Source organism: Corvus moneduloides, chromosome 8 (assembly GCF_009650955.1).
Source record: "Corvus moneduloides isolate bCorMon1 chromosome 8, bCorMon1.pri, whole genome shotgun sequence".
NCBI classification, from domain to species: Eukaryota; Metazoa; Chordata; class Aves; order Passeriformes; family Corvidae; genus Corvus; species Corvus moneduloides.
The window spans coordinates 23,598,503-23,624,581 of record NC_045483.1 but is presented as its reverse complement, the minus strand read 5'-3'; the positions used below and the strand labels follow the sequence as shown (position 1 = coordinate 23,624,581).

The following is a 26,079-nucleotide window of genomic DNA, read 5'->3' as shown; positions in this document are numbered from 1 at the left end:
CTTGACTCTTCTTTCTCAAATTCATTCTTTCAGTCTCTAGGGATATTAGCATGTTTTTCTGGTGTTTTCCTATCCATTCCTCCACTTTTCCATTCCAGAACAGAGATGCTTCTTAGTGCTGTTATTTTAGCAGGAGGTTCCTGTAATGAGCTTACCCACTCTAGTCTGGAACAGAGTGTGTCTAAACAGTCTCTTCCAAACAGACACCATTCATTCTTCCTGCACTCTGCCCTTGCTGGACGGAATCCAGCTGATGAAAAAGCAGATTGTTGGCTGGCAGAGTTTCAATTGTGTAAATGTTTTAACATATTTGAGTATATTAAGGTACAGGTGAAGGGAAATTTATTTTTCTTCTGGTTGTAAATGGGGGAAGTCCTTAAAAACCCTCACAGTTTAAAAAAAAGCCAGTAATTTTTATGTGGGGTTTTTTGAGACATTAGGAGTTTTGGCATGTGGTGCAAACACAGAAAAAGCTCAGCACACAACCTGTCAGTGCTGCCATATGCAGAGTTGACCTACTGGGTCTGCTGGAACTGGAGCAGATTTTGGCTGAATCTCGTGACATTGTCTGTGCCACTGTGCATTTCAGTGGCTTCTTCACTGCAAGGATTGCAATGGGAGCAGTGCTTCAGGTGTATAAATGATCCCACTCACTTGGGTGCTGGGGCAAGCCCTGGGTGAGCATGGCCTATACCCTGAACTGCCCTTGACTAAACAGCAGCTCTGTAGGAGCTGACAAGGCCCATATTGAGACAGACCTTACTGAACCCATTTGGTGCCCTTTTGTTAATCTGGTCCAAAATAAGACTATGGATTTAGAAGGTGTGAAAAAAATCAATGTTTTTTTGAGTCCACTCTGGAAGTTACATAGCTGTGCTTATAGAGTAGAGTGTTGTACTAAAGATTTTAAGTCCTGAGAGAGAGAGACTCAGCAAAGAGTGAGCTACATTTTCATTCCATTTGTAGCATGAATTAATGCATAGTTTGGATAAACTGCCAACAGATACTTGAAAGTTGAGAAGAATAAGTAATTCCCTCTTTTAGGTCTTCTGCATGAGTAAAAATTTGACAATGAAAAATAAGTCTTCAGAGATTTATCTTTTATCTTTCACCTTTTCTGACTCTGGTGTATGGAAATAATGTATCATTTGAGTACCTTATTCAGAATTATGTATAATAATTGATTTATTGTGTTGGAGTTGTTTGGATTTTTTTAAAGTACTTTGGAACTCAGGCACTGTCAAAGGGGAAAAGTCTTCTGCAAGTCCTGCAGTGTTCCTCTTTTATGTACCTGTAGTAAAAAACATTAACTTCTCTAATACCATATTATTGCTTAAACACTTATTTTAGGAAATAAACCACATTATCAATTTTATGCAATTATTTTGGGGTCAAAAGCCTTTAAAATGTCCAGATATGTTATTTGTCAATAATGCTACTTACTGCAGGGCAAAAAAAAAGGGGCAAAAATGTAAGAATGCATCCTGTCATCCAAGTGAAGAAGCAACTTTGAAGCATCCATTTCAGCAGCACTTCTGTTGTCTGTGCTTCCATTTGAACTTGCTTCTGGTATTCACAGAAAGTAATGTACTCTCTGGAAACACCTTGAATACCAGTAAGAATGCTGTTATTTTGAGAGCCTGAGAATTCTGTTAGGATGTAATAGAAGTGCTTTCATAATGATTCTATGAACTCAGTTAAAAAAAAAAAAAGCCAGTCAGATACTTACTCAATTTTGCAAGTAATTGTCAGTGCTCGGCTGCTGTGGTGGTTGCAAGGAGTCCAGTACCTAGTGCAGAAGAGGTGACATCGTGTAACCATCACTCAGTCTGTCAGGTAGGACTAATGGGGTAGAAGGGGTTTAAAAGGACTCTAAAAAAATCAAACTGCTTCTCTGTGGAGCTTTGCTAAATCATTGTTGAAATAAATGGAAAGGATTTCCTCTTGCTTTTTGTTTATATTTTGGTTTTGATAACCCTGTGTTATAACAATGACTTGCACTGAGTCCACATCTGTGGAAGAGTTTAAGCATGGACCTCATATTTCATAACTTCTAGTGTACATGTCTATATCCAAAGTGTTATGACCAAATGATCTTTTATAGAACACATGTTGGATATTTTTTTAACAGTATTGTTTCAGTTTATGTTCCAGTAAAGACTATGAGAACTTCTTTTGGGTAAGCCTGATAAGAGAGTGAAAGGTTTATGTACTATGGTATGTTAAATGCAACTATCTGCAAGACCTCTCCACAGCATAGAGAAGTTATTTGAATTATATTAGGTAGACACTGACATGTGTATAATAGTTTTGAGGTTTTTTTCTCACAAATAAAGTGCATCTGAGGTCTATACAGCAGATATACTTTATATACTTCCTCTCTTGCCAGTCTTCCATTTTGACTATTTTGAATACTGAGAAATGAGTGAGAATGTGTTCGTGTCAGTATCATCAAAAAATAAGGATTTTGAGTTGTGGGGTTTTTGAGTTTTTAAGTCAGTTTCAGTAAGTGGTGGGTAGGAAGGTAGGATCAACCCAAGTTGGGTATCTTCACCTGTCAGTGTGTGCTCAGGAAGGATGCTCTTATTCAGCATGGACAATATTCCTCATGTACTGCTACTGATTTGTGGCTACACGAGAGTGGATCTGGTTTGCTAAACTCAAGTGTATGTGTTTGTCTAAATTTTGATGTTCTTCTCTCCATATTGTGCATTATTAATTTATTGTAAATATTTGGAGCTTTAAGTAAGTAACTTAGTGTTGAAGACTTCAATATGGAGACCATGTCTTTGCTTACTGTGGCTTTAATGTGATTTCAGGAAATTAAAAAATTCATCAAAGGTGTTTCTGAGAAGATAAAAAAAACTAGGGACAAGTATGGAATTAATGACAATGGCACAACAGAGGTAAATAGTTTCAATGGGGTAATGATGTAGTTCTTTACAATCTTCTTAAGTTGTTGCTTTTCCAACTATTCCTTTCTCTTTTCAGCCAAGAGTTTTATATCAGTTGGACAGGATTACTCCAACACAATTAGAGAAATTTCTAGAGACTTGTAGAGACAAATACATGAGGTGAGTGTTTACCCTGCTGTGTTCTCAATGCTGTTTTGTTGGTAACATAGGGGTGTATTTTGCTGTTTTTACTGTATGACTGTTGGTTCTGTTGGGAATGTAGTACAAGGAATTAGAAACAATTGCTCCAATGACATAAACATTGCAAGACAAAGGTAGGATGCCATAAAAAAAAAAGCATCCCTGTCTACAGGTGGGCTTGTTAAAGCAGAAATGAGTCTTGTACTAAAAGTTCTAGAGGTCTGACAGGTGGGGTTTTTACATTTGTCTTGAGTCAAAATCAGATTCTTTCATAAACAGACTTTGTTTGGTATCCTTTTACATTGTAGAAAAAATGCTTTATGTTTCATTTTATGTTTCTTGAATATGCAGAGTTATCTGCTTGTGTTTAAGCACATTCCTTCTGAAATAATAGTAATCATACCAAGAGGCACAGTTTTAGGCTTTTGCTACTCACTACTTAAATCCACAGACTCTGTTTTGGCAGCAGATTCTGGTAAAAGCCAAAAGTGATAGGATTCAGAGTAAGGGAGGATATTGTTTAAACACTTAACATTTTTACACCCACTGCCAGACGTTTTCTTCCTCCCCCTCTTGCAGGAGGCTTTTGAAAACCTTCAATAAGTCCATGCAGAACAAACTGTAAATAGATGAGTTGCAAATTCATGTGTATCTTGATAGCTATTCTTGATCTACACAGTCTGAGGAGTTATATCACACTTTGTTCTAAAATGTTCTTTGATCTGTTACGCATACATAGGATCCTTTTGTTTGTTGTTCTTAGTTTCTACCAAGATAGTGCTAGTGTGGATGTTTTAATCTCTTTATCCATTGAGATTTATTTCATTTATTTAGACTCCTTGGATTTGGACATCCACCTGCAGCCATGGGTGTTCTCTCCTTTGTGGCCTATCTGCATCAATTGTTTCCTAATGTTTTATTCTTCTAGAAAATTCATGTATATGTTAAGTTCTTAACTATTTTAAAGCAGTTACCAGTTTTTTGCTTTCCCTTATTAGGAGTACTTGTTTACATTTGTCTTAAGTGTTTTTAAATGTTAATTATCATTTTTCCATGTAATAAGTAAATGTTAGCATATGGGATTTCCCTGAAGGGAGAATCCTGGATCTACTGCTTGATGCTTAGGAGGAAGAGGACAAGCATTTTGTTATCTGTTATGGAAGTTATACTGCACCTGTGGAATGCTTATATGACGGGCATCTTCTTGCTTTGCATGAAATCAGTCTTAAAGTATTGGTGACCTTTCAGCCTCTCTCTTGTTTGTTTACTATAATATATTAATAAACTTCTCGTATATCTACCAGAATAGTTTCTCTTGCTGTTTGCTTAGGATCTTTTACCTTATTCAGTTCCATATCTCTTTCTATATTTTTTTATCAGGGCGCAGATGGAGCCTGGTTCTGCAGTAGGAGCTCTTTGTGCACAGAGTATTGGTGAGCCTGGCACACAGATGACTCTGAAGACTTTCCATTTTGCTGGTGTTGCTTCAATGAACATCACTTTGGGTGTGCCAAGGATCAAAGAAATCATTAATGCTTCAAAGGCTATTAGGTACTGACATTGTTTTGATTTGTTTGGCATTTTATTTCCTTTGCCCGCGTGAAACCTGATGGATAAACTTGCAATACATGATAGCATTTCCCTGTCCTCAGCAATATACTAGACATCATTCAATGCAAATACCCAAACAAGAAAAATCTAATGTCTGCACAACTGTAAGTGATACTTAAGCCCAGAGAGAAAATCAAATAAAGGAAAGGATTATTTGTTCAGTATAGTATTTCCTTAGATGTCTCATTTATTGTGAAGTGCTCTGGTGTTTAGCAGTACTTGAAGCATACCTATTTGTAGGTATGCATGAAGCCATGCTTAAATACTAGGATAACATATACCATGAAAACAGTCACTAGTACTTGAGTGTTCGCTTGTTTTTACCAGCCTGAAGTACATGAAGAGTAATTTTTCTTAAATACACCCGAGGAACCTGAAGATCTCTTTATGTTACTAAATACTGCTCTAGATAAGAGATAAATTCCATAAGGAAGCTGTAATTCAAGTTGCCATCTATACTCTGAGCAATTTCCTAGCTGTTTTTTTTTGTGTGTGTGTGTGTGTTTATTCTTTTAGCACCCCTATTATAACAGCACAGTTGGACAAAGATGATGATCCTGATTTTGCCCGTCTGGTTAAAGGAAGAATTGAAAAAACTTTGTTAGGAGAGGTAAGAAAAAGTGTATTCTTGCTAATGCTTTAATGGCATTTTAGCCATTTTTGCATGCTAACTTTTGTTCTTATTGTTTAAAGATTTCTGAATATATTGAAGAAGTGTTTCTTCCAGATGACTGCTTCATCCTAGTGAAGCTGTCTTTAGAGCGCATTAGACTACTGAGATTAGAGGTGAGTTGTTCAGTTCTTATGCAGAATACACCTTGGATACGTCCCAAAGGGTCTTTTAATGCTGTGTCAGAAATCACACCAGTGGAAGTTAAAAAAAAAGGAAGTGAATAATGGATGTTGTGTGGCTACATTACATCTTTTTTTTCCCTTGCAAAGTGGATAATTTCCCCTTTATTTGGAAATGAGAGAACATGCATTTGTGTCTTGCTACACCCAGGGATGCAGTTTCTGTCCATTGATTAATGTATGGGCTGGTACCCCCAGTATAAGGTAGTATTTCATGCAATTTGTAAGACTAATTTAGAAGAGAATATTTGGGGATTTTTTTCCTACATTCTTCCTTTTTATAATCTGTTGAAAGACTTTTCTATTTATTTGAGCATGTTGATATATGCTGAGAGATAACCCTGGTGTTTGCTGGCTGACTTTTGCCACAGGTGAATGCAGAGACTGTGCGCTACTCAATTTGCATCTCTAAGCTCAGAGTGAAGCCTGGGGATGTTGCTGTCCATGGAGAAGCAGTTGTATGTGTGACCCCTCGTGAAAATAGCAAGAGTTCCATGTATTATGTATTGCAGTCCCTCAAGGAAGAACTGCCAAAGGTAAAAGCAAAGGCTTTCTCATGCTTTTGTGGGAGGTAATCAGTAGTAATAATTCGGGGTTCCATGGTGGCAAGACAAAATAATTCTTGTCGGTATTGACAGTGAAGATAGGCTAGGTCAGTAACTCTTAGATTGCGGTGGTACTGCCTTGCTGTTGAAACTAAGCCATCCTTTACTAGTATTTGTAAATAAAATGGAAGCTTTGATATTTCCCTCACAGTTTACTGAAGCTTTCCAAGTGCAGCAGTTTTATTAAATAGTTGCATCTGTTTCCAGCTGCATCTAGAATTGAACCACATGACAGTATCTGGCATTTTTTCAGCTTTCTGTGAGGAGACTGTCTACTCTGGATTCTAAAAATAGGGATAAATGAACCTTTATTGTTAGCAGCTTGCCCTTTTATTTGTATGGGTCTGCTGCTATTCAGACACCCAAACCTGAGTATGAGAATATCTGACATAAAATATAAAATGTAGATAGTGAGCGAGGTTTATAGTACAGTGTCAGTGTCAGTTTGTGTATTTAAGAATAAGAAATCTTATTCGTATGTGTTTTGAGTGAGCCTTTACTCCACTTACTAGACCTTCTCAGTAGGTTTGAATGCTGTAAGTGTTACCCTTTTATACTGTGTTACTGTATACATCAAAGTTACCAGGGGTTTTTTGTTTTATGAAGGTTGTAGTGCAAGGCATACCAGAGGTTTCCCGAGCTGTCATTCATGTTGACGAACAAAGTGGAAAGGAAAAATACAAACTTCTGGTTGAAGGTGATAATCTACGAGCTGTTATGGCTACTCATGGAGTGAAAGGAACAAAAACATCCTCTAACAACACTTACGAGGTAATGTCTAAATGGGTGCTGTGGGGTTTTCCCCATAACATCTTTATTACAAGTGCTTGTTTGTGCTCAGATGCAGGAGTTGATATGGAATCAAGCCTGATTTCACTAATAGGTGTCAGAATGCATTAACACAAGAGAATAATTCCACTGGCGGCACTGTTCACTTCAAAGAAGCTGTTTCTATAAATATTTTTCAAATGGAGAAGTTTAAAAGGGTAGTCATAGAAATGGAATATCAATATGCTATCAGATGGTATTTATACCAGGAGTATACTTGCTCCAAGCAATTGGTTCTTCTTTCATCTAACACATAACAATCATGTAACAATATCTTGTGTAGGTAGAGAAAACTCTGGGAATTGAAGCTGCTCGGACGACCATTATCAATGAGATTCAGTATACGATGGTGAACCATGGCATGAGCATTGACAGGAGACATGTTATGTTATTGTCTGATCTAATGACTTACAAGGTTTGTACTATGTCTTATCTAAATGTTACTATTGGCCTGTTTATACAAATTAATTTTACCAGCTAGGGAGCTAGGGAGATGGAAATTCATTCTAGGCTTAAAGAATTCAAAGTTGTACTGACCTAATACTGTTATTTGTATTTTACACAAAATGCTTAATTACCCCGGTTCTTGGGGGAAGAGGGATCTATTTTGACTGAAAACAAATGGATAAAATGAGAAGGGAACAATAATTTCATATTGAAAATAGGAATCCTGAAAATGACGGTGTGAAAATCAGCTGTTTGGGTAGCCATGCATGCAGTTTAAGGCTTGCTGTGCAGAAAACCCCACGGGGTGTGGTTCATAACAGCTGCACCATATGTGAGAGTCAAAGGATACAGACACTACACATAGAATCAGCTGATGTGAACAGTCTTACAGAACGTGTTAGTGCAAAATCATATCTGCTCTTTATTGATTATTTTCTTTCTTTCACATCCAATGTGGTTTTTAGAGTTGAGTACGCTTAGTGAAGTAAGATTTTCCAATTTGCCTGCCAGAGTGCAAGGGTTTAATTTGGGTGAAATGGATGAAGTTCTGATTTGTTCCAAAACTGCAGAGCTTTGTTGTATTGAGCTGCAGCAGTCCCCAGGGCTGACCCTGTGGAGCTGCAGTACAACAGTAGAAAAGGGCATCAGAGTGCCATGTTTTAAACTTGGTGGGCTCCTACCATGCATTCTTTTCCCTGTACTTGTGACTTAGGCTTCTTTGTGCAATCTGTTATAATCAGGACTTTTCTAACAAACATAGGCAGAAATAAGTTAGTTTAAAAAGCTAATTACCTTTTTTTCTGGAGAATGAAAAAATGAAGATTTAGCATCTTCTGTCAACTCCTGGCAGCTGAGGTCAGATTTATCTGTAGATAATAGGCAGTAGATTCAGCATATTGCTCTCAGACCCCACTGAAGTTTGTAGCTCAGAAGCCAGTTTATAATTGTGGGGGGTTTTCTCATGGCCATGTTTCTTTCAATCTTTTCAATACTCTTGCTTAAAAAAATGATCTATTAACTGTTTGTAGCAGCTTATGTTGTATATGAAGAATGATTTTTGTTTTATATAAATATTGATTACTATCAAACTATTAAACTTCAGGATGTTCAACTGTAAAGCAATGTCTTATGACAATTCTCTATTATAGATAGTATATTTATTTACTTGGGCTTACTCTTTGGGTTTTTCCATCAATCAAGGGTGAAGTGCTGGGCATTACCAGGTTTGGACTGGCAAAAATGAAGGAAAGTGTGTTGATGCTGGCTTCTTTTGAGAAGACTGCTGACCATCTCTTTGATGCTGCTTACTTTGGACAGAAGGATTCTGTTTGTGGTAGGTATTGCAAAGTCTGCAGTTTGTGGTCCTTACCCAACATCTGTAAACTTCTTCAAAGCATTGGAGTTTTGCTTTGTTAAGCTTCCTGTTCAGGTGGTATGTCAAAAACTTCAGGTCTGAGCCTCATCCATCTTCTAGGACCCCCTCGGTCCTAGAAGTTTGGTGTATGTTTCTCTACTTCTAATCTCTGACTGAGATCTTCAAGTGAGTTGGATATTTGCTGGATGTTTCTTAAAGTACACTTTGGGTAATTTGGTTTTACTTCTCATGCTAGATCTCAGTGAAATACTAGGAAATTTGTCCCACTATCACTAGTTCTGTTTTTTTCTATTGTGAAATGTTTGTGTATCTTCAACACCTAGAGCTGATGAATAAATTTAGTACCTCACTCAGTATTTAGGTTTCATTTTCATTCCTGCTAAGAAGTAGGAAGACAGGTACATCTCAGCCTAGCTGAAGATTACACTGTTACCGATTGCTTAGGTGATTTGGCACTGATACCTAGAAATAAGCAGAAAGGCTAGGTTCTTGACTTCTTCATTTAGTTCTAATCTAAATAGATGAAAATTATGGGTCTTTGTTTTTTTAATTAGAAGTCTTGTTTATCATTTAACAGAACAGTTTCTGTTGTCAGAAATTTCTTTTTAAAGGTATCTGTTCTTCAGTTTTAAATTTAAGTTCATTAGCATCCACTGAATCATCTTACTGAATTCATGAATGAATCTGTAAATTTTGAAAATATATGGCTACATATCCACAAGTGTATGCATGCCCACATACATTCAGCAAACAGAATATTCATTTAAAAGAGTTCTGGTATTCTGTTTGTCTCTTTACTTTGTATTTTTGCCATGTGCTCTAATATTTGGAATTAGTTGGGTTTTTTTAATGCCTTTGCCCCCATTAGCCCTCAATCAGATTTTCTTCTCCTTTAAGCTATATGCATTTTGGGACTGAATTGTTAAAAAGTCTGTCTAATAGGTTAAACAGAGAAAAGAAGTCAAGCAGGTTTCACCCTTTTCAAGATCTGTGTATGCAATACCTACCCTCCTGGAGCTGGAATTGCTCATTGGAAGTTTCTGGGTGCTAATGAAATGCAGAAATATGCATGTGTTATGTTAAAATTTACTGGGTTTTGTGTATGTCTAGGTAGTCTTAGTGTAGCCAGTTTCAAACAGTGCTTTGTGCACAGTATTTTCTGAATCACTGGAATCTGTGTATTACTAGCTTGTATTTTGAGAACTCTGCCACTTCTGGCTCTCCAGCATTCCACATGAGTGGGATTTAATTTCCTGCTTTTTTTTTTTTTTTTAATTTTTTAATAATTTGCCCACGATTAAAGCAAAGATCCTTTCTGAGAATGATTCAGTCCTAGACAGTAAGGAAAAGAAAATGTGTTCTTTAAGTCCCCTCTGAGCTGGTAAAATCCTGTTTTGAATAATGTGAAAACCAAAGGTATTTTGATGTCGCCTCCTATATAATATTTTAGTTTGAATAAGGAAATGCAGGAGAAAACAGCAATTGTTGTCTGCTTACCAAAACTGAAGAGATGATACTGGCTTGCTTGTGTGAAAAATTTCTGTGCAGCTGCCTGACTTACTACTTGGTCCGTGAGGCAAAAAGGAGGTGGGGAGGAAGGCTTCTTGTTGTGTATGTGGAAATATTGCAAGTGAATAGGGATGTACAAAATCTAAATTCAGTTTTCATGATTCAGTGGTAGACTCAGGTTGAAAGATTATTGTGCAAAAGCAGGGAAGGTTTCTTTGGTAGATGTAAGAAAGGTATTTCCTTTATCTGTTGTAACGTGTGTGCTGTAGGGGCCTAAATCTACAGTACCTCTTGAAAGTTATCTTTTGCACAAGATTTTTAAGAGCATATTATTGGCAAATAATGTAGAAATGCAGCACTGGTCTAAGAGCAAAAATACAGACTCTTCATTCCTATACATTCAAATTACAAATCATGCCTTGCCAGAATTTTGAGTAAATGTATTTCACCCTTTGTGCATTCAAAGGTACAGCTATTTATTGTTACCTTCTTAAACATTTATGTGAAGGACTATCTAGGACATGAGAACATGCAGAAATGTCATTTGGATCATAACAGTATGCTGAGAGAGAAACACTGGTATCTGAGAGCTTGCTTTGAGTGTGGAACGTTCTTTGGAAAAGTTGTGCACATTGGTAGATCTGGAATATAAATGTGTCAGCACATTGCGATGAAAATGTTACAACCATCAAAAATCATTGGGATAGACTCAATCTTCAGTTCAAAATGAGCACTTTTTGAGTGGTGAAAATGCCAGAAGTGTTAAAGCTCAAGTACTTCTGTGCCTTTCTCACTGGGAACTTGGGGAGGTTTCAAAGGAACCCTGCCAGATTTGACTGAAGCCTTAGCACTGAGTCAGAGAATTAACATGAAGTAAGTTTGCCTTGCATCTTCTGCTACAGGCACTGCATGGAATATGTCTTCTCCAAAAGGAAACCTTCTGAAGGGCTTTCATTACTGGAGACGTCTAGGTTAGGTTGAGGTTTTCCTGTAGAATTTAATGCTGTTTAAGTAACATACTGGTCTGATGACCGTGACATTTAACTTTGTCAAGTGAAGGGGCCTCGGTCCTTACCTGTGAAGTTCAAGATTTTGTAGGCAACACATAACGGAATGGGCAAATGAAAATAGTTTTGTAAATCCTTACTGTTCAAATGTTCACTGTGTTTGTTTGGCTTTTTCCTAGGTGTTTCTGAGTGTATCATCATGGGAATTCCAATGAATATTGGAACAGGACTCTTTAAACTGTTACACAAAGCGGACAAAGAATCAACCCCTCCCAGGCGGCCTCTGATATTTGATCATAATGAATTTCACATTCCCATTGTTACGTAGCACTTGGACATAAAACAAGATAGTAAACCAAGAAATAGTAAGCAAACATAATTTAAATTAAGAAAAGTGTATTATCAGTTCTATGTGTCTCAATAGCAGTGAATTGGTAAGTTAAATACTATCAAAAGAATTGCCCAGTTGTTCACCACCTGTTTTTAGTACAGACCCTGAAAGGAAAGAGTGCACCAAAGAGTGGAAATAAATTTAAAGTAGATTTCACCTGAAACGTTTTCATGTGATAGTGTTTGCTTTTTCTATTACTGTTAATGGGTGGAAGCTGTTATTAACTCAGTATTTATTACATGTGTATTCAGATTTTTTTTACTAAAAAAAAGAAAATTGCAAGAGAGTTCTGTGAGCTTGCCCAGAGCACTTTTGGATATGTCCTTTCAACAGGAGCTGCAGAGGTCAGTCTACAGCTGTTAAGAGCAGGAACTTCAGAAAGCTGAAACTGAGTCTGTGATTAATTCATAGTGAGTTCAGGAGTGCTGTTCAAAGTGTTTGAAATACTTGCTCTTTGCTTTTGGTAGTTTTAATTGGTTTTTCTTTATCCTGAGTTATTATCCATTAAATTCTTTTCCTCCCCAGGATTTTGTTTTGGGACCATATCTACAAGAAGCTGCACATTGTGGATGCTACTAAGTTCTGAGAAGACTGTTGTAAGAATATTGCAAATTATAGATAGCTTTTCATATGACAGCAACTGTCTAACTGCTGGAATCAGTAACTTAGAGTAGTCTTAGTTTAGGGAAAGTTTCATAATTGAGCAGGATCATCTGAACAACCTAGTTTTATTTTACTATATAAAGTAGAAATTGAAGCGGATGCTGTTTCTATGCATTGCCGTGAAATAATTTGGAAGTATTTTTAGATTTAGTCCACTAAAGCAGTTTTCAGAATGAATATAGATCTCAAATCATTTCAGTGTAGTATGTTTAAATTTACTGTGGTGCTAAGGAGGGAAAGTACCTTCTTGTTTTGTCAGCAGTGTTTGGATACTCAGTGTGCTCATGACATGGGTCAAGGAAGTAGAGAAAAAAGCAGAAATTGTGCCCTCATGAAGTAGAAGCAGACTGCTGAGTATTCTAGCATTTGAAAGTGAACACATTTGTGCTGCATTTTGGCTTTATGTCCAAGAAAAGTGTAAGGCTACATTCAGAGACTGTAAATCTACTGGTTTAAGTCTTAAAGTGCCACTGTGTCTGTTTTTTAATTCATGATCCATGCAGACAAGATCTCATGTGAAATTCAACATAGCTATTCTCAAATTATTTTATATTTTCAGAATGATGCTAAGATCTACATCTGCCTAGATTTTGGCAGGGTGAAGATGGAGAATGTAGTGCATTTATTATCTGCTCTAAAAACTACATATATTTTGCTATCTCTGTTTTAGTAATAGAAATTTCAGAATAAATCAAAGTTTTCTTTGTGATCTCAGTGAGATTGCCACTTACTCATTTGTCTATTTCTTTTTCAAGTTGTAAATTTAACATGAGTAGGGGCTTCATGGAGAGAGAGCCCATAAACCTTTCCTGTGGTTCAGTACTTTGTTTTATCATGGGAAATTCTACTGATAGTGCTTGGCATTTTTCTGAATAAAGATTCTTCCCAAGGTCAAATGGGTAGAGTTTGTATTGGAACAAATAACCACATCTTTCTTTCTTCCATTTTTGGGGGGTTTTTTTGTTCTCTGTTTTTTGGTTTTGGGTTTTTCTTTTTGTTTGGTTAGTTTTTTTTGTTTGGTTGGTTTGGGGTTTTTGTTTGTTTTGTTTTGTTTTGTGTGGTTTTGGTGTTTTGTAAATATAGAGAAATGAGCTATTTAAATGGTGGGTTCACTCTCCTGTATGTTTTAAAAGTAAAAATTAAATTACATCTTTTATCATTGTCTTAAATATGACAATAAAAAGAGGCAGAGGTAAAGAATATGGAAACCTTGTGTTTATTTATTGGTGTATTATATTTCTGCATAATTAATTTATGGATGAGATAACCTCCATTTCCTTTATTTGCTTAGTTAGTAAGACAATTGAGAATTATTTAAACTTAAATCTCAGGTATTTACAACGTAAATTAATAAGTAATATAAAATCTATCTTGCTTAAAGTCACTCTGTCTTGTCCTCAGATCATGCTCTGAGCCTCATGAGTGTTTCAACCAAAAATAGATTGTTTACAAGAGCACTCTGAATTAGTAATTATTGTTTGAGCTCTCTGTGCAGTCAGTAAACAAATTAGCTGTTGGATTTCACTCGTAAGCAGCTTTTTCTTAAGGGTTAGTTTTAACAGTAAAGAAATGGAACTTTGGAATAATAAAATTTACATTTTTAGTAAATTCTTTAGCTTATTTTGGGTTTAATTTTTTAAAAATAAACACTATTTTTCACATTTTCCTCTATTTTGTAATTAATGTGCTAATTGAAATTAGTTAAGTGTAAATTTTCAAGAAATCAATTTGTTTTCAAATATCCATATGCTGCTTTCTCATCTTCATTTTTCCATCTGTTTTAAAACAAATTTAAACTCATAAAATGAAGTACTTTCTTGGTGTGTTTATCAGGAAACTACTTCACACACGTCTCTTATCTGCAGAGAGAGAAGAAAGCAGCTGCACATGCTATATAGGTTTCCTGTTTGACTATGGAAAGTTGGAAGTAAATCCAGAATTGTGCTGCTTTGGTCCATAACTTGAATAAATTTAGTATAGAAGGCTATTTCCATTTTTGATTATCTATGCTTAAAGATAAAAAAGAAAATGAAAGCATATGAATGCTGTGTTCTATAAGTTAACTGCAAGTAGGAAAAAATTTGGCTGTTGCAGGACAAATATTCCTTGACCTCTGACCAATTGTCACTGTTTCAGTATAAGTTGAAGGAACCACTGCAACAGGAATTCCTCAATTTTGTATCACTGTGCTTGCAGACTGAAATGTCTTTAGAAACCCATAGCAAACAGGATACAGATTTTCTTAGTATTTGCATATTTGCCTGAATTATTCTGTGCATGTAACAAATCTATCTTTGAAGTGGTTGGCTAAGCTTTGTATTCAGACCTAGGAAAGTCTGTTGGTAATTAAATATGTTGGGAAAAAACATAAGAAAATAAGCAAAATTGGCCTATTATTTTTATATTGTCTAAGAACAGAAAAACTAAAAAGGACCATATTATAAGATATGTTAATATTTTAATGCATCAGTATTTGGCAGGTTATTTGCATGTGATTATGGTACTGATACAAATGCATAGCCAGTTTATCTTGAAGAATGAATACCAGAATCTCTCAGGCTGATCTGAAAGACTCATAGAAAACAAACCAGCCCTGCTACTTTGGTGTTTCAGTGCTTGTGAAAATGAATCAAAGTTTCCTGTAACTGATAAAATGAAAATTTTAAAACATTCCTTCTTAATGAAACCAGATCATATATCATCATCTTCCACTAGAGAGCAGCATTTTCTTTTGAGAAAAGAAGTATTTGGGTAGCTTCTTTATTTTTTTTTCTATTAAAAATGGTTTTTTTGCAATATCAGGACTGAAATGTAACTATAAGAGGGAAAGTTACCTGTTACAGTGATGTGCATGAGGAAGGAAATTAAGGGAATTTATTTTCTTAAGAAGGAGAAAGCAGAGTCCACATATGCTTTTTCATTAATTAGTAAAATTTTCACTTGCATATATTTTGTCTATCTCGCTTAAAAAATCAACAAGCAAAAAGCAGTACTTAAGTAAAGGCTATAGTCACTCCTAAAAGGATGCAGTGAGTTGCCCCTGGGAAGTGATAGAACAGCCAATCTGCAGTGAGTGGGGACATGTCTTTTGTGGCAGCATTTTCCATGCAGCCGTGATTGTTCCAATCTGCAGTCAGTCTTTCCAGCACTGAAATCCAGCTCTGAGAGCTGCTCTGAAGCATGAAGTTCTGGCAGCTGGCTGGGGAGTATCTCACATCCTTCAGCTGCTGCTCAACTCCAAGGCAAGGCTGCATTAAAAACACTTAAAGGTGATGCTGATCGATGCAAGAGACCAATGGTTAGGACTGGAAATAATAGGAAACAGGTGGTCTTCTCTGTGTATAGACAGCTGAAACCAGCAAGATTTATGACAGATGACCTCCACTTGAATGTCTGAAAGCTACAAGCGTGCCCATAGTTTGTTAGTTCCTGTCTTACTGTGACTCAAATCACGGTGGTGAGAATCTGGTATTGGCTGGCTGTGCTCAGGGGTTCTGTGGGCCATGAGCTGCTCTGATGCTGCATTGCCTCAACCACTACAGTTACTTCTGAGTGAAGCCACTGTGTGTATCCGATGTTAAAAGGTGTTTCTTCATCTAAAGAGTCTGTCCTGTGAATCCAAGCCTGCAGGATCAGGAATAATTGCATGCTCCTTTTGGAAGCAATGACAGTAGATAGGACTGATGTTATATATGAGGATAAAGGGAAGAAAGCAGAAAAGACAGGAAATGCAAAAATAAGCAGGGGTATATGGAAGCAGTGTAGAAATTCAGATCTGCTTGGGGAAGAAACAGACATAGCAGCTGGATAAAGTGACGCACAGATATTCATAATCTCTTTAAGGAGTCCTAGTGAAGTACTGGAAATAGCTGGGAAAAGGACAGGTATTCATTCCTGAGAACTAAGATTTTGTTATTTGTCCTGGGGATTGCTGTTAGTGGCTGTGACAAATTATAGTTAAATCATCATTCATTTTGTGGGTGACTTAATAATGAGCAATAACTCCGAATTAATTCCTCCAGGTATTGTATCTGTTTAGTTATAAAGCTCTATCAACCAACTGTGCATAATTACAGCTGCTGAACTACAGTGATTGCTACTGTTAAGTGTAAAAACTGCTGTTCCTGGTGGGTTCTGGTACAGCTCATGTGGAAGATCATAGCTATAATTAGCAGATGAATAGGAATCTTTTAAAATATGTTGATACCTGCAGTTAGATCAGAAATGTTCCTAGAAAATCCTTATCTGAGGAGTTTTTAGTAATATGTAAGTCCTGCTACTGGGACAAGATACAGAAATTACATCAGTTACATTCCTTACGTTGTGTCTCTTCCTGGAAGAGAGGTGACAACATCTGTGAGGAGCAGATGGGTAATTCACTGAAGTCTGTAAAGGAAAGCTATTCTATGTTGGTTTTTCTGTTATTTCTGTTGATTGTAGCGCTGTGATGGCAGACATTCATTGCAAACTGTCTTAATTTTTATGTTGGTTTCAGAACCAGGTAGTGCAGAGGAATTTTAGTCCATGGGTAAAAGAGGACATGCAAGTGTCTCTCTGACTGTGGCTTTCAGAAAGCTGGGGTACCGTACCATCAAGATTTCAGTCCAAGTTCTTCTCCATGATAGTGGTGTTTTGTCAGGTGGAGACAGTGTTGGCCAGCAATGAAACTGTTGTGAAAGCAGCAGGTGCCTGGATTATTAACCACAGGCATTTTATTCTCCTTTTTGTGAAAATGTAGGTTGGTTGCTTAATCTTTTGATACGTATGACAGTTTTCTCAGTGTGCATCCCTATTAAGTGTTAAATTGTGTGGATTTTTAAAAGCAAAATAAAGAAAATTAATTGCCAAGAAATGCAAAAGCAATAGTGAAATTGTGCTGGTAAACTTTAAGAGTCCCAGAAAATGTCAGAATTAGTTGTGAGACTTTGAAATTATTTTTCTTGATTTATTATTCCAGGGTTTGTTGGTTTCTGGGAATTGATTAATGTGGTGTGATTCATCCTGGTGTGTCACAGGCAGGGGATTCTTTGGCTCAGGTTGATTGACAGCATCCCCATGGTAAAATACTGTTTGTGTTTGGAGTGATGAGGATAGTTTGGCCATGTCATGGTGCAGGCTTGAAGCACTGACAGTGTGTGACTCATTTCTGAAGGGCACAGTGGGTAGGGGATCTCCTTCATGGGAAGGAAGGAAGGACACACCTCACCCCTTACTCTGCCCTGATCCCTGCACTTTTCCGATCCAGTGATGCTAGAATGTCTGCTCTGTGTGTGGGTACCTTGGCAAGCCCACACAATAACTTTTCCATATGCCATTGTTCCAGATTTTCTACTCATGCAGATATTTTCCAGTTACATCAAAGACTTTCTTTAAACTTTTATTTTTCGGAAGATGTATAGTTCTTCTGACTTACGCTATTGCTGTGCATTTTCCAGTTTCCTTTGCATTTATTTCTGTCTCCTTGTCCTCGTTTCTTCCACAGATTCCTCCCTTCTGGACCCGTAGTGACTGTCACTGCTGGTGACACTGCTTCCCTGCAGCAGTGCTATGTCAACCATACTGTGCCACTGGCTGGATTCAGCTCAGCCATGCAAGGTTACCGTGAACATTTGCCTGGAGGATAATTAAACCACTCAAGGAAGAAACATCTCAGCACATCTGGATGTGGAAATTTACTGCCATCAAAATTACAGCTATGGTCAAGTAACTTTTGAAAAAAAAATGACCTTATTATGTGAGGGAATATATTTGTACTCCGAAATGAAAGGCATCCCTGCTTCTTGTGGCTCTTTGTCAGCACTAAAAACTGTATTTTGCCCTTTAGATCTCCACTTACTTTTGTCTTTAGCCTGTTTCTGCTTTCTTCTTCAGCCTTCCTACTTAGCTGGCACAGATGTCTTTTCCCTTGCTTGTGGTTTTGTGTATTCTGTTGAAAATAAGTATGGGGAAAGATGAGCAGCACAGCAGTTTGGGAAGTAGTTGGTACATGTAGAATCAGTTAACTGTTGCTGCCACAGACATAAAAGACCTGGGGAAATCTTTAGAATCTCTGTACTTTAGATTCAGTCTGTTAAAGACTATTAAGTTATAATAGTCTCTCCTGAGCAACATGGTTGTGATAAAGCCATCAAGGTGAGTGAAGGGGCTGTGCTTGTGAAAACATCCATGTTATATGGAGTACGTAGTAAATAGCATTGCCAGGATGTGTGGATTAAAGAATGTGATTAGCATCTGCTGTGTATAGTTCTTTTTATTCTTTCATCTTCCAAAGAAAGTCAAAAAAGGCTAGTTGGTGCTCTTGAAGTCAGCTGCAAGATAGACACTGACTTCACCTGGAAAAGGAGAGGGCAAAGCAGTGAAGCTCTTGGCTTCCATTAATGTTCTTGGAAGGGGAGGGTGGCAGCTCTGAAGGTGAGTTAAGAGAAAAAAGTTCTAAAAATACAAATAGCCCATGGTAAAAAGGATAATATTTGGTTTGCCTTGCTGATGAAGTGTATTTATCCTTCATGGAATATCCTTAGCAGATTTGGAGACTTTTTATTTCGGTTATTCTTTTGCACAGTCTTTTTATTACCAAACTGGGGCTTAATCCAAGTCCCCTGGAAACCAATTAGAGAACTCAGCAGAACTGGATGAGCTTTGATATATGCATTATATTAAATATTTCTATCATCAAACTCCCACCAGTTAATGCATCTTTATAAGTTGCAAACAGTGGAACAACACTTCTCTAAATATCATTGCTGCAGACTTGATTTAAAAAGAACCATTTTAACCTAAATCCTTTTTAAGGCTTCCATGCCACTCAGGACTTTGTCTCAGATGTTTCTCCTTATTCTGGGCCATGCTGGATATGCTCTTTTCCATTTAATATCGAGGTGGGGATTTTCTATTTGTCTTGGGAGTTGTTTGTTTGTTGTTCAATTCTGACAAATCTTGGTATTTATAATAACTTAAGTTCTAAATTATTTTTGTAGCATTTTTCTTTAAAAAATACTGGTTAACTTGAACTGTTGAATGTTTAATTTTTACATTTGTGTTATGAGGGGAAAAAATACAGATAGGTTGAAGATCTGTAGTTCATTCTAAACTGTATGACCAAACCTTGTGGAAGCTGGTAATGCAGCTGCCACTGTGCCAAGCCGAGACATTATTTCATTCTGGAACTCTCTGATGGCTTTCCCATCCCTCCAAGGCATGTAGGCTGGAGCAGAGACTGTATTACTTTTGCCTTTTAAATGAGAGTGTAATTTAGGAGTTACTTCATTTCACGCTGTTTTCAGAACTGATTTTAGTTAAGTCCAGTATTTTTGTAATTTTAAACACTCCTCAGTCTTAAGCTGCATCTTGGCCCACGGTCTGCTTCGCCTGAGCAAATTGACTACAGCAAGTTGTCCAAGGGTTTCTCTTTGGCTTTATTCTCGCTGTCATCCCAGTTTTGTGTTTACCTCCTACAAAAATCATTTCCCTCTCCTGCCCAAGGACTATCCTGCAATGTTAAAAGTAAAAATGCCTTCTCAAATTAGAAGCATATGGAATTTATGCAGTACTTATGTAAACAGAAATCCATGTATCACTGTCAAGTGGCAGTTCAAGTCTTAGCTATGGGTATGACACACAGGATCTGCTGCAAGTCGAGCATCTTTTTCAACGTCTTGACCATCTACCTTTGCCTGGTTTTCACAGGCACTTGTAAAACTGCACAATTAATGAAAGTACACTAGAAATGCTTCTCCTGTATCATAAACCAGATGAATTCAGAATGCTAGAGCATTCATTATGAAGCAATAATAATCCCCTCTAGCTCCCTACAATCCTGTTTATCTTCTTCCATGCATAACAAGCTTTTGCAGTCCAACCACTTCTGAGTATTGGTCCATTCTCAAATGTGGATCTGCTGGGTTCTGGGGATTTTTAGGAAATGGGCGGCCACCTCTGTTTTCTGTAGCAGTTTTCCCCTTAGCATAAGCATTACAAAATAGGTGAGCTGTGGGATGAGCTCTTCAGGTATGTGTGGAAAGACAGGTGTTGCATGGTATCTAGAGAAACAGAGAGAACCAGACTTGCATGCACACCTGTCTCCATTGTCTCAGGGAGCTCTTTGGGCTTGGACTAGAGATACTTGGACTACTCTGGAATTTTCAAGGAATATTGACTTTTCTTCAGCATCAGGAACCGTTTTCTTTCAGTTGTGCCACAATCAAAGCACTGCCCCTGGAGTCGCTGGAAAACTTACCTTGTAATCGACAAGGATTCAACTCTTAAACCCTTGTATGTCAGTGAGCAGGGGAACTACCTGCTGTTACAAGGAGATACGTAATTCTTAGCAGAGCTGAGAGATGGAACATAAGGAAATGCCTTTCCTTCTTCAAGAGCCTTTAGATTCAAATCCACTTTGAAAATACTCATTGCTGACAGAAAACCAATGACGATGGTGAAAATGTGCTGAGGCAGTCTCTGGAATCCTTACTATTACATTTTAATATCTTCAACTGCAGTTTGGGTTTTGTTCTTATGAGCTCCCAGTTTGTGCATGGCTTGTTTATAGAAGTTGCCCGTGGGTGTTTAGGGCACCCATTTGCTTTTATCTCCCCATTAGTGCTTAAAGAAGTAAAAGCAAATGATTGGTATAAATAATCTCTTATCTTGACTTGAAAACTGACCTAGAAACTGAACCAATAACAAACTTCAAGAAAACAGCTTTGAAAGAGCTGTTTAACATCTGCTTGCTTATAGAAGTTAACCACATCACAAGCCAACCCAGTCTCCCAAAGAAAATTAAATCACCCCCCTGGTCTGTCCTAAGCAGATGGGTACTTGGGGTTTGCTTGCAGAGTGTCTTCCCTACAAAAGCTGAAACTTTCACCCCCCCTGCAGGATCGACGCCAGTGTGCCTCCATAGTGTTTCTGGTTTTCTTTTGCTGCCTGTTTTTGGAAGCAGTTGAGAAACAGAAGTGATTGTGTGTATTCACAGCTCCAGGAGGAGATGATTTACCTACCCTTTTCTTCTCCCCTCCCTACCCCAAACAAACAAACACCCTTCCTGCCAGCTATTCTGCCCCTGAGGAAGGCCTTTTCTTTCTCTTTTAACAAGTTGATTAAGTAAAACAAGTTTTTTATTTGCTTTTTTAACAGCCCGGGGAGAATCTAAAAACTTCAGCAAACGGGGTATTTTCTTTCTGTTGAAGCTGACTGAAATAACTGTCTCATCTTCTTCATTTTAATTTGCCCAGAGTGGGAAAAGACCACAATAATTTTTATCTGAAAACTGCCTAGTATAGTACAAGATGAAGTGACTGGTGAGTTTTATGGCTACAGAAAAAAAAAAACACAAAAAAAGGCAATATGATCCTCTGGTCTGCTTTCCCTCATACAGTCTGTCACAGAAGTTCAGTGAAGAAAGAGCTAAACCATTTCCTGGAGTTCACAGTTACACATTTTTGGGAAGACAAATGATCCTTGTGCTTCTGTGAGTGTCCAACAGCAGCTCCTTCAGTCTGCAGCTTCAGCAGGAGCTCTGAGGATCTCAGAATTTATGGCCATAGCCCATTCCTGGAGATGATACTGCCGGGTGAAATATTTTCCCTGGGCACTGCCCAGACTGCTCACATTATGGTTTTGAGGTTTTTTTAATGGCTAAATGAGATCCTTTGATCTGCTGGCATATTAAACCAGCACCTTCCTGTCCTGCAAATGCTAGTTAATTGTCTATCAGTTACATTAATCTGAATAAATAAGCTTCTGTTGAGAACTGCTTAGCTGCTAGTATTTTGTATTACATCCATGACAAAGTCTCTGTGCTGTTCACTTTGTACCTAAAGAGCTCTAATCTTAACTTGGTGATTACTTGTATTTTTCATATACCTGTCTTGGAGATTGCATAACTTTCCTTCCATTACCTTACAGTAAATCTCTCGATATTGTTCTCTAAACCCACAGTTGCTTGAATCATATGATTACATGAGAAGCGTAGCTTTTGTTACGAAGCCATTTCTAGCATACATCTGCCTGAAGATCTGTGTTCTAAGGGCTCCAGTACCAAAAAGCAAATGAAATGTCTCCCGTATATTTAAAAATAATTTTAAAAATCTTCAAATCTTGAAGTAAATTCTCTACTTTTGGCCATTAGAATCTGTGATTGGTTCAAACTGATGATTTCGATGAGGGGATTTACCAGCAAACCTATTATTGTATCCCACAGCTGTAGGGAGGAGAGAAGATCCAGCAGGCAGGAATTGTGCAGCAAGATTGATTTATTTAATTATTTTACAAACTCTTTTCTAGACTTCTTTCTTCATAGTCTAATTGGACAAAGGATCAGCCACCCCCCCTGGGGTGATTGGCTGGAATCCTAAAACATCAAAATATTTTTCTACTGTATCATAAACATAGTTCTACAAGGTCACAAGTGTTCATAGTTTACAGAACTTCTGCAAATATCTTTATGAGAGAGAAAAGTATCTCACGGGCTTAGAAAGAAGCAGGAAAATTTCTTGCTAAGAGAATTTTTGTATCCACACAAACCTACAGCAACAGAGCTGCTGCTGTGACTCGGGCAGCAGTATGCAGGCAGGTGCAGAAAAGGAGGAAATGTTTGAGGAGTGACAGCTAATTTTGCACAGAAGACTATTGTCTGATGAAAAGTTCCATTAAAATGAGTATAAGAAGCCTGCTTTAAAGCCTGGATGTGTCTAAAGGGTGTCTTATCAGGAAATATCAACATTCTGGGGTACTGTAGTGATCTGAATTTGGGTCACTGTATAAACTTCTGGCATAATAAATTTGCATCCATTTCATAATTTGAGTCTTCAAAGTATAACTAAGTCTTACGAAGACTTTCCCTTGCACTTGCTGGAGAAGGTCTACACTGAGTTAAAGTAAGCAAGGTAACAGCAAGGTCCCTCTTCTTAGGCAAGTGTCTGACAGCTGGACCCATGGAAGAGACATCTGAGCAAGGAGAAATTTATCAGAATTTTTCTGACAGCCAAGACATGCCATTTGCAAGAAAAATTAGTGTTGGAGACTCAGATATGATAAAAAGGTAGAAACTGCATTGCCAGAAAGAAAGAAACCTGGTACATCAGGGATTTACCTGCTACCTTGGCACTACCTGAGAAGGGCAACAAGCAATGTGGATGTGCAGGCAAAAGGTGGGGCAGGCAATGCACCATGAGAAGATGAATGTTTTAGTTTGAAGAGAAGGCAAAGGACTAAGACAAACTTCTGGGAAAGGCAGGAGTAAGAAGTATCCAGAGCAAACACTTGCCAAGGTACAGTTCCCTCTAGATTTTGAAATGAGACTCAAGATAGCCACATTATGCCCTGCTTGAGCGATGCCATTCCTGTGTTACTGCAACCGCTGGTGAAAGGTGCGCTTCAGTGCCCAATCAGGCAGAGAACAGAAACCAAGATTGTCTTTATTACTTCAAGTAGCAGAGAACTGCTGCATCGACCTGAAGTATGGCTCTTAAGATAATGCCTCGTAATGAAATTTGATGGCATGTTTCCTTTCCTTTACAGGAAACTATTTAAGCAAATACACAATAAAATAATGTTGTTAAAGGAGATTAGTTGACATTAGAAAGTCTTAAAAAAAGGACGTATTTGAATAATTTGTGCAATCTTTGTTCAGTCTTCCTGTGCATGTGCCTTCCAAAAGCTTTCCATTGCACGATGTCCTGTGGCAGGCACAAAGGGACCTGTCTTGGCACTGGCTGGGGGAGGTCTGCGTGAGTGGGTGACACCAGGCAGCTTTCACTTCTTACCGGTGCTGTGAAGCCAACAATTAATGCACACTGGTGTTAACTAGTACTTAGGGAATGTACAATTACTTTACTGGGTAAACTGCCCAACTTACTAGAGAGATATAGACAGATTTTCTGGTAAATTCAAATAGACTAGAACTAACGTCGTTTGCAGGCATTTGTAAGAGTAGTCATTAGACAACAAAGGTAATCTCTGTGTATTTTGTATAGCAAAGAAAGTTGTTAGAAAACCATGGATGCAAAATTAGAAGAAATTAGTCTACAAGAGCATTAAATAACAATGAATTGACCAAACATGAAAATACTTGTTTCAAAATTACCCCATAGTTTCAAGTATTGTTGTAAATAATGACTTAAGAAAAATCCCTAAGACCTCTTATTCTCTATCTGCCTTCACCAGAAGTAGAATCCACAGCGCAATTATGCACGTAACCCAAGGCGTTTTCACATGAGAGAAATCATCATCTACTGAGCTACATAAAGTGGCTTGAGATCAGTTCAGCACCTGAATTCTCCCAATCGGTGTGTTAACAGGAAATTGTAGGGAACAAAGGCTTCCCCTTGTACCTCACTGAGTCCAGGTCTCTGGATACTAAATAAGACACGTGGTTGGTTGGACCGGAGACTGTCAGATAATTGCGGTTCTTTCTTGATGTCATGGGGTTAACACCACTACCAGTAAAGCCCTTTCAGAGTAATTGAAACGTATGAAATGTGGATTTTTGATGATAACTGCTTGTGGTCATTTTGCAGTCTGTTTGCCTCGCTGTTTGCAAATTACGGTAATATTTGGTGCAAGTGATGTTGGCAGCCCATTTAATTTCAGACAGAAAAGTTGTTACTCTCCTATTTCTTTGCTAAACAATTGCATCCTCCTGCTACGCCTGAGTACGGACACATCTGTTCTCTATTTGTAAATTACCTGGTCTCTGGTCATTCATGAAATGCTGATGAAATTTACAGGGAAGACGAGCCAGCAGCTATTACTAGTGTTTAGATCTCTTGTCTGGAAACTTTTGTTTTTGCAAATTCTAATGGACAAAGCCCCTCTCCAGTCTGCTATTATTTTGATGTTTAGCTTCTCCAGGCTTGGGAAGAAATAAACCTTGATGCCAGAAGCTGCCGCCCGGTGCAGACTCCGGCTCCGCCGCTGCACGGCCGGCAGCCTCAACAGGCGGCCGCTCCCGCCTCCGGGAGAGGGCACGGCCCGCCCGGCCCCGGCCCCAGCGCGGCAGCGCCGCCTTTGTCTCGCCGCCCAGACACCCGGGCTGGGCACCCCGTCCTGTCCCGGCGGAGCCCCGGCGGGAGGAGCGGCTGAACCTCCCGCAGGCCGCGCCGCGGGTCCTTCCCCGGGCCCGCCCTGCTCCGCGCCACACGGGGGCCGACGGGCGCCCCTGACTGACGGCCGGGGGGCGGGCGGCGGCCGGGCCGGGCCAGACCGGGCCGGGGGAGCGACGGCCGCTGCGTCGGGCGGGCGGCGCGGCGCGGAGCGGGGCGGGCGATGCGCTGCCGCAGCCCCGTCTCGGCGCAGGCGGCAGCTTTGTGTAGCCAATATGGCTGCGTGCGCCCGCCGATGAAAGGAGGCGCCTGGAGCTGAGCCCGTCTCCCCGCACCCCCTCCCGGCCGTGTGGCTGCGGCGAGCGGCGGAGAGAAGTTATCCTGACTGCCCCGCGGGGGTGCGGGGTGCCGGGAAGCGGCGGCGCTCCCCGCAGCTCCTGCTCCCGGCGGTCCCCTCCCGCGGGCAGGCGGGAGGAGGAGAAGTTGTTTCGCCGCCCGGGGGGGCGGAAAGGAGGCGAGCGGGGCGCCAGACGGAGAAGGAAGAGGAGCAGCAGCCCCTGACGGCGGCTCGCCCCCCGCCTGCTGGAGAAGGGGGAGGAAGAGGCGAAGGCAAAGCCGCCCTCGGCCCAGGTCCTGTCCCAGCTCCGCTCCTC

The 26,079-nt window shown here is 38.9% G+C and overlaps 1 protein-coding gene across 4 annotated transcripts in view; it reads left to right on the top strand.

The window, feature by feature from the left end:
• The window catches only part of POLR3A (RNA polymerase III subunit A), a 42,926-nt gene extending 20,792 nt beyond the window's left edge, over window positions 1-22,134 (top strand). The window contains exons 22-32 of one of the 4 annotated variants that reach the window (XM_032117035.1): window positions 2,820-2,906; window positions 2,992-3,074; window positions 4,476-4,646; window positions 5,223-5,316; window positions 5,400-5,492; window positions 5,930-6,094; window positions 6,770-6,934; window positions 7,275-7,406; window positions 8,639-8,771; window positions 11,509-11,694; window positions 17,866-22,134. In XM_032117035.1, coding sequence (XP_031972926.1) covers window positions 2,820-2,906; window positions 2,992-3,074; window positions 4,476-4,646; window positions 5,223-5,316; window positions 5,400-5,492; window positions 5,930-6,094; window positions 6,770-6,934; window positions 7,275-7,406; window positions 8,639-8,771; window positions 11,509-11,657 — 1,272 coding nt within the window. In that variant the 3' untranslated portion in view covers window positions 11,658-11,694; window positions 17,866-22,134. Of the gene's footprint in view, window positions 1-2,819; window positions 2,907-2,991; window positions 3,075-4,475; window positions 4,647-5,222; window positions 5,317-5,399; window positions 5,493-5,929; window positions 6,095-6,769; window positions 6,935-7,274; window positions 7,407-8,638; window positions 8,772-11,508; window positions 13,280-17,865 lie in introns of those variants that run through there. The other 3 variants (XM_032117034.1, XM_032117032.1, XM_032117036.1) reach the window with 3 other exon arrangements.
• Window positions 22,135-26,079: the final 3,945 nt, after the last annotated feature.